The sequence below is a fragment of the Salvelinus alpinus genome, chromosome 27, assembly GCF_045679555.1.
Source record: "Salvelinus alpinus chromosome 27, SLU_Salpinus.1, whole genome shotgun sequence".
Taxonomy (NCBI): Eukaryota; Metazoa; Chordata; class Actinopteri; order Salmoniformes; family Salmonidae; genus Salvelinus; species Salvelinus alpinus.
Window position 1 is genome coordinate 17,298,727 of NC_092112.1, and position 9,049 is coordinate 17,307,775.

General features: G+C 42.3%; 1 protein-coding gene across 1 annotated transcript in view; it reads left to right on the top strand.

Moving 5' to 3' along the window:
• Positions 1-4,086: 4,086 nt before the first annotated feature.
• The window catches only part of LOC139556039 (melanocortin-2 receptor accessory protein 2A-like), an 11,907-nt gene continuing 6,944 nt past the window's right edge, over positions 4,087-9,049 (top strand). Inside the window, exons 1-3 of the mRNA XM_071369519.1 lie at positions 4,087-4,327; positions 4,488-4,644; positions 8,923-9,022. Coding sequence (XP_071225620.1) covers positions 4,515-4,644; positions 8,923-9,022 — 230 coding nt within the window. The 5' untranslated portion in view covers positions 4,087-4,327; positions 4,488-4,514. The remainder of the gene's footprint in view (positions 4,328-4,487; positions 4,645-8,922; positions 9,023-9,049) is intronic.

Here is a 9,049-nt window from a genome sequence, read left to right on the forward strand (position 1 = left end):
GTGAATCAACTGAGTCTGTGCTTGTACTGGCTGATGATCCAGCATCTCCTCTACTGACAAACTTAAGCATAGCACCTGTAAATTATAGATAACAATACTATTATAAATTTTATCAGCTGCATGAGGCCCATTCAAACTGGCTCCCCCAGATTTCCTTTACTACATTTTCAAATATAAAATACTATTTATACTATGGCTTGGCTGAATACTTGGTTAATATTTACTGAGAGATGTGCATCCATATTGCCCAGTATGCCCAGCTAATCAACGTTTATAAACGTTTAATATATAAATCAATATTCAATGTCAATCCATTGCTTGCCATCTTGCATTAGTCCAGAGTTGTAACTAAACCTTGCTGAGAGACTAGATGATCATTGTCTTGTTTTAAAATTATATGCGCATATGAGAAGTGCCATCACGCCAATATATTGTCTGGACTGGTTCCCACAGATGTTGCTGCTGGAAAGCGCAAATTTCATTTTGTGCACGCGCATATGAACGCATGTTCACGCGCGACGCGGTTATCTTTTCCAAGCTGCAGTTATAAACAAGGTTGCCTGTTGGTGTTTATTCACTCTCACTTTTGTCAGGCACAAAGTCACAGAACACAGCCCTGGAAATGGATGGCAAGCAAGACACAGACAGACCAAGAGATGCACTGCCCAGCTAGGTTAGCAAAACAGACAGACTAGAGAGAGATGCACAGCAAGCTAACACATCAACTTAACGTTACTGTTATTTGCTGACATCAAACTTGGAGAGGAGAGAACACAAGTTTACCTGATCGCTGTTCCCACAATTCACTCTCATGGTGTTTTTTTGTTCTCTTTTCGTGACCAGAAGGATAGTTCCGATTCATCCTCTCATCCAAGTTGTAAACACTGACACCCGCTTTGACACGAGAGGGAGGCGGAGCCCTTGCGTAATTTGCGGGGCCGCCCAGCTCTGGTAAGCGTGAACTCAACCAACCTCAAAGTTAATCTGAACAGCGCCCACAAATAATCATACAAACAATTTCAGTATAAAGACAAAGTAAGACAGCCACCAGCTATTAGTAACTGCACATCAACGGCAATGTTAGGACAACCAGCTTTACGCCTCGATCACACCGACAGTGTTTTTGAGCTAAATGGTACGCAGCATCTGAATAAACTCAGCAAAAAAAGAAACGTCCTCTCAATGTCAACTGCGTTTATTTTCAGCAAACTTAACATGTGTAAATATGTGTACCAACATAACAAGATTCAACAACTGAGACATAAACTGAACAAGTTCCATAGACATGTGACTAACAGAAATTGAATAATGTATCCCTGAACAAAGGGGGGGTCAAAATCAAAAGTAACATTCAGTATCTGGTGTGGCCACCAGCTGCATTAAGTACTGCAGTGCATCTCCTCCTCATGGACTGCACCAGACTTGCCAGTTCTTGCTGTGAGATGTTACCCCACTCTTCCACCAAGGTACCTGCAAGTTCCTGGACAATTCTGTGGGGAATGGCCCTAGCCCTCACCCTCCGATCCAACAGGTCCCAGACGTGCTCAATGGGATTGAGATCCGGGCTCTTCGCTGGCCATGGCAGAACACTGACAATCCTGTCTTGCAGCAAATCACGCACAGAACGAGCAGTATGGCCAGTGGCATTGTCATGCTGCAGGCACTACAATACATTAAGGACAGGAATGTGATTCTCCAGTCAGGAAAAATCTCACTTGACACAGAGGCAGCCAATATCAGAGCCTTAAAGGAAGAGATGCAGGCTCTTAGAGATGGATGGGAGTCTCTCCTGTCTGAGGCAATACTGATTGCTACGCAAATGGATGTTGTACCTCAATTTAGCAAGGAACACAGCCGCCAGAGGAAAAGGAAGAGATTCCATGATGAGACCTCTCAAGAGGAGACAGCTCAGGACAGTGCAGCAACGGTGTTTCAGAACACAGTGTTTTTTACTGCTATGGACAACATCATACGTGACTTAGACACAAGGTTCCACACTACTGCAAAAATTGTAGAATAATTTTCTGCTGTTCTGAAAGTTGGGCAGATTAGTGAGGATAAATTCCCTTCTGTGTACCAACCACTGATCATGAAGTATTCCAGAGATCTTACACCGGAGTTTCAAAATGAGGTAAGACACCTGAACACTGTATATGCTGCCACTTTCCCCCCTAACTTGTCCCCTCTTTGTCTCCTGGATGCAATTTGTAAGATGCAGCTGCAAACCATTTTTGGAGAAGTGTGCATTGCTTTACGTATATTTTGCACACTGCCTGTGACTTGCTAGTGGCAAGAGAGCTTTCAGTAAGCTTAAACTGAAACTATTTTAGGTCCACTATGTCCCAGACAGGCTTTGCAGTCTTGCCATGCTGTCCATTGAAAGTCAGTTAGCTAGAAAGCTGGACTTCAAAGACTTTATCAGTGACTTCTAGCAAGAAGGCTCGACACTGGGCTCTTGGTGAGTAAGGCTGAGCAAGGGCCAGTGATAACTGTTAAATGACATGGCTATGGATATTGGATCACTACACACATGATGCCCACAGGCTGAGAACAAGATATATCTCAAAGTAATGGCTGGATTGCCATAAAATGTGTTGTGCACAGTCAAGACCCCAAGTGGAAGAAACCTATTGATTTGATGACCTCTTGACCTTTCCCCTAGCGCCACCATCAGGCCTTTTCATTTCCATATTGTTTTCCATTTCCCATTTCCACTTTTACAGCTGCTTATTTTCTAGTTGGTATGTATATTTGTTCAAAAATCTGCTGCTGATTTTATTATTTGGTTTGTTATATCATTCTATAGATGATAATGTTAATTTATTTTAATTGAAGGTTAATATATATTTAATTAATATTTATTTTAAGTTATTCATGAATGTTAAGAGAATTTTCCATTCAAGAATTGTACCATTAAAATTACATTTAGACTGTAAAAGATGTCCTTTAGCACATTTCTTATAGAGGGTATCAGTCTTGCATCAAATAGTGAATTCCACTGAATGCAGAATGTTGCATGTATGTCTGCACAGTGTTATATTTTCACTGCTCACTGTCAGTAAATATCGTACAGTAAATATTGGACTACAAGAGAGTTACAAGCCTGCAACGATAGAGTTATTTAAAGCTTTGAATGGGTCGATTGGGTTCTGGAGGTGTGTGGTTACAGCAATTGCACAGGGTTTGAGTGGCCTGTGGTGGTGGGGCCCAATGTGATATCTTTTCATGGGGCCCAAAATCCTTGCCGACGATTATCCTTTTAAATCCAAGTCACATTAAGATTGATTTATAATTAGAACATAACCAAACCTCATCACCTTATGTATTACCGCCCCCCCCCCCCCCCCCCCCCCCCGTGGCAGGAAGTGACATCCCCAAAAACACAAACTATAAGCCTAAAACACTTAAATGGCTCCTAGCCTCCCACACATAGGCTACTGTCTGTCCCTAACACTACGACTACATCTGAATCTGAAACTAAATCATATAAAATAAAAATATAAATTATTTTATAAAACTCTAATAAATAAAAACTATTACAAAATCACAAAACTATAATAACCTTGCAGCTGAAGGATGAGTCTGGAGAAATGTAACCACTCTCAAGTTCATGATATGATATCAACATTATAGTTTTAACCTGTTGTGAGGCTATGCAGTGTTTGTTTACAACCATATTTTTTACAAACAAAGGAGTAAAACAAGATCATATTTTGGGTTCAGGTGGTGTTAGACAGTTGAACCAAGCTCATGAGGCATGTGTTTGTTATATTCTTCAAGAATCAATGGCTATGTATGGTCAATTTAATTTCAGTCCAAAAAATGTATGTATCAATCACAGATTGCCCCTTTAAAAGGCCTAACATATTTTTTACAATAGGCCTACATTACTGCCTTTACCCATTCACTAGGTTTTTCACAACAACGTCTCCCTTCGCTCATCCAATCCAATTCAATACCCAAAGCCGATCAATATGAATATATTATCCTAGGTTGCGTCACACGGTATCCCACCCGCGCTGCTGCTTATCCAACCGCAGTGAACCCTCGTGCGGAGGCTACTTGATACTGCGCTTTGCAGGCTTCTATAGCAGCAGTGTGATGCATAGCCTAGGTGTGATGTCCAGCTGATGCACAGGCTTGAAAATAACGCAGCTGAGTTTGTGTCTATTTGTAATGGTTTTTCTACTTTTCTCTTATCTTGAATTCGCTTTTGACGCTCCGTGTCTTGGAATTTGTTCGCGACTGAATTACCGTTTCCAAGAGTGGATGCTGGATAAATGTGTTGGAGCATTTGTAGGATTTCTAAATTCGGAAAGAAATGCAGGTAGGCTATTGTCCATTTTTTTTTACTTCAATTGGAAACTTTTCATCTGTTCTTATATTTCTGGAAAATGTTTATGGTTCGATTTTCATACGGATGCCCTGGTCTAAGTCGGTTGTTCAGCATGCCAATACTTTTGCTGTTATTTTTTGTCTTCTCTTAGGTCTGGTAAACCCAGTGTCCATTTGAGATGTCCGAAATCCATAATAATTATAATCAAAGTCGACCCAGCGTCACACGTGGCAGTGATTATGTGTGGCAGTATGAATATTATGACGATGACGAGCCCGTGTCTTTCGAGGGTCTCAAGGCTCATCGATGTGAGTGACATCTTATTTTACTAAACGCCTGCCCTGGCCTCTTAATGAAACGCTAGATAAATCAATTGATTAGTCAATTGATTGAGTGTGTGTTGTGCGTGTGTACATTACATTTTGTCGGCGTGAATTTGTCGCTGTGAGTGTGTGTCTGCGCGCGTGCATGTTTGTTTACACTCCCACCACGTCTGTCCTCTATGTTAATTGGGTTTCTATAATTGCATCAGGCAGCTGCTTCCCTAATTGTAATGCTCCTTTTTTTCCAAATCAGTGGGACCCCACTGGACACAAACTGGTTCAATCAACCTTGTTTCAACATCATTTGTCAACATATTGTGATGTGAAATCTATGTGGAAAATACAGTGGATTTCCAAAAAGTCATCAACTGTTGTTTTGAGTGAAAATTCAACCACAGGATTATGGTAACCAATGTTCAACAAGCCTCATAAAATATGTTGAATTTGTACCTTTGAAGCAACATCAGATACTCTATGCAATATCTGCTATAAGAAAAAAGTATAAACTGGGTGGTTCGAGCCCTGAATGCTGATTGGCTGACAGCCGTGGTATATCAGACCTTATAACACGGGTATGACATTTTATTTTTACTGCTCTAATTACGTTGGTAACCCGTTTATAATAGCAATAAGGCACCTCAGGGATTTGTGATATATGGCCAATATACCACGGCTATGAGCTGTGTCCTGGCACTCCGCGATGCGCCGTGTATAAGAACAGCCCTTAGCCGTGATATATTGGCCATATACCACACCCCCTCGTGCTTTATTGCTTAATTATAAACTGGGCAGCACTTCCTACTGGAGAGTTGAGCTATCTACAGCTATCCCTTTGGTCTTCCATCCAGGGTTTTAACCAAGCCCAGCTCAGATATTTTTCACTGACTATTACCAATGTGAGAATGATTTGAGAAATCTACACCTAATAGATTCACTGTTGCGATCAAAGTAATTCCAAAGGGTAAGTTTAACAGAGCAAATTAAATGTTACAATATTTCAATCATATAAACTCAGCAAAAAAGGAAACGTCCCTTTTTCAGGACCCTCTTTCAAAGAATTTGTTTCCCATGCTTGTTCAATGAACCATAAACAATTAATGAACATGCACCTGTGGAACAGCTTAGGCAATTAAGGTCACAGTTACGAAAACTTAGGACACTAAAGAGGCCTTTCTACTGACTGAAAAACACCAAAATAAAGATGCCCAGGGTCCCTGCTCATCTGTGTGAATGTGCCTTAGGTATGCTGCAAGGAGGCATGAGGACTGCAGATGTGGCCAGGGCAATAAATTGCAATGTCCGTACTGTGAGACGCCTAAAACAGCGCTACAGGGATACAGGACGGACAGCTGATCGTGGCAGACCACGTGTCACAACACCTGCACAGGATCGGTACATCCGAACATCACATCTGCGGGACAGGTACAGGATGGCAACAACTGCCCAAGTTACACCAGGAACGCACAATCCCTCCATCAGTGCTCAGACTGTCCGCAATAGGCTGAGAGAGGCTGGACTGAGGGCTTGTATGCCTGTTGTAAGGCAGGTCCTCACCAGACATCACCGGCAACAACGTCGCCTATGGGCACAAACCCACCGTCGCTGGACCAGACAAGACTGGCAAAAAGTGCTCTTCACTGCCGAGTTGCCGGTGATCTTCAAATTTGCCGATTTATCGTCAAAGGAATGAGCGTTACACCGAGGCCTGTACTCTGGAGCGGGATCGATTTGGAGGTGGAGGGTCTGGTGCGGTATGTCACAGCATCATCAGACTGAGCTTGTTGGCATTACAGGCATTCTCAAGGCTGTGCGTTACAGGGAAGACATCTTCCTCCCTCATGTGGTACCCATCCTGCAGGCTCATCCTGACATGACCCTCCAGCATGACAATGCCACCAGCCATACTGCTTGTTCTGTGCATGATTTCCTGCAAGACAGGAATGTCAGTGTTCTGCCATGGCCAGCGAAGAGCCCGGATCTCAATCCCATTGAGCACGTCTGGGACCTGTTGGATCGGAGGGTGAGGGCTAGGGCCATTTCCCACAGAAATGTCCGGGAACATGCAAGTGCCTGGGTGCAGTCCAAGAACTGGCAAGTCTGGTGCAGTCCATGAGGAGGAGATGCACTGCAGTACTTAATGCAGCTGGTGGCCACACCAGATACTGACTGTTACTTTGATTTTGACTCCCCCCTTTTGTTCAGGTACACATTATTCTGTTAATCACATGTCTGTGGAACTTGTTCAGTTTGTTTCAGTTGTTGAATCTTGTTATGTTCATACAAATATTTACACATGTTAAGTTTGCTGAATATAAACGCAGTTGACAGTGAGGGGACGTTTCTTTTTTTGCTGAGTTTATATTCAATTATGTTATTTAGGACTAAAGCAGTTAGGAAGTTATCAACAGCTATTGTTTAAATTCATCCCGGGATTTAAAAAAATAGCCAATGCCTATAGGCCTAGGGTTTCAAGCTTAGGTTTACAGTGCCTTGCGAAAGTATTCACCCCCCTTGGCGTTTTTCCTATTGCATTACAACCTGTAATTTAAATTGATTTTTATTTGGATTTTATGTAATGGACATACACAAATAGTCCAAATTTGTGAAGTGAAATTTAAAAAATTACTTGTTTCTAAAAAATAACAAACGGAAAAGTGCATGTGTTTTCACCCCCTTTGCTCTGAAGCCCCTAAATAAGATCTGGTGCAACCAACTACCTTCAGAAGTCACATAATTAGTTAGATTGCACACGGGTAGACTTTATTTAAGTATCACATGATCTCAGTATATATAAACCAGTTCTGAAAGGCCCCAGAGTCTGCAACACCACTAAGCAAGGGGCACCACCAAGCAAGTGGCACTATGAAGACCAAGGAGCTCTCCAAACAGGTCAGGGACAAAGTTATGGAGAAGGACAGATCAGGGTTGGGTTATAAAAAAAAATCTAACTTTGAACATCCCACGGAGCACCATTAAATCCATTATTACAAAATGGAAAGAATATGACACCACAACTAACCACCAAAACTTGCAGACCAGGCAAGGAGGGCATTAATCAGAGAGGCAACAAAGAGACCAAAGATAACCCTGAAGGAGCTGGAAAGCTCCACCGCGGAGATTGGAGTATCTGTCTATAGGACCACTTTAAGCCGTACACTCCACAGAGCTGGGAATTATGGAGTGGCCAGAAAAAAATAAGCAAACATGTTTGGTGTTCGCCAAAAGGTATGTGGGAGACTCCCCAAACATATGGAGATGGAACTCTGGACAGATGAGACTAAAATTGAGCTTTTTGGCCATCAAGGAAAACGCTATATCTGGCGCAAACCCAACACCTCTCATCACCCCGAGAATACCATCCCCACAGTGAAGCATGGTGGTGGCAGCATGCTGTGGGGATGTTTTTCATCGGCAGGGACTGGGAATTGAAGGAATGGTGGATGGTGCTAAATACAGGCAAATTCTTGAGGGGAAACCTGTTTCAGTCTTCCAGAGATTTGAGACTGGGACGGAGGTTCACCTTCCAGCAGGACAATGACCCTAAGCATACTGCTAAAGCAACACTTGAGTGGTTTAAGGGGAAACATTTAAATGTCTTGGAATGGCCTAGTCAAAGCCCAGACCTCAATTCAATGGAGAATCTGTGGTTTGTCTTAAAGATTGCTGTACACCAGCGAAACCCATCCAACTTGAAGGAGCTGGAGCAGTTTTGCCTTGAAGAATGGGAAAAATCCTAGTGGATAGATGTGCCAAGTTTATAGAGACATACTACAAGAGACGTGCAGCTATAATTGCTGCAAAAGGTGGTGGGGGGTGAAAACTTGAGGGGGCATAACTATTCTGTTTTTTTTGTCTTATTTCTTGTTTGTTCACAATAAAAAAATATTTTGCATCTTCAAAGTGGTAGGCATGTTGTATAAATCAAATGATACAAACCCCACAAAAATCTATTTTAATTCCAGGTTGTAAGGCAACAAAATAGGAAAAATGCCAAGGTGGGTGAATACTTTCGCAAGCCGCTGTACATCAAATGGAATCGGCAAGTGAATAATACATATGTTGCATTCACTTCTCCATCTCATCCAAAAATCTCTCCAAAACAATCTGACTGTATTTAAAGAGAGGGAATAAGAGAAACGTGAAAGACAGAGGGAGAGATGGAGATGATGTAACATCTTCCAACGCAGTGTGCTTGTTTTACAACTTAATGACTATTTACTGACCGGAACTGGACCATAATCCCTTGTTGATCTGATGTTGCAGACTCCATCGTCATCGGCTTCTGGGTGGGACTAGCCGTGTTCGTCGTCTTCATGTTCTTCGTCCTCACCCTGCTGACCAAGACAGGAGCCCCGCACCAAGAGTGAGTTGAAAACAGCCCCTCTAAACC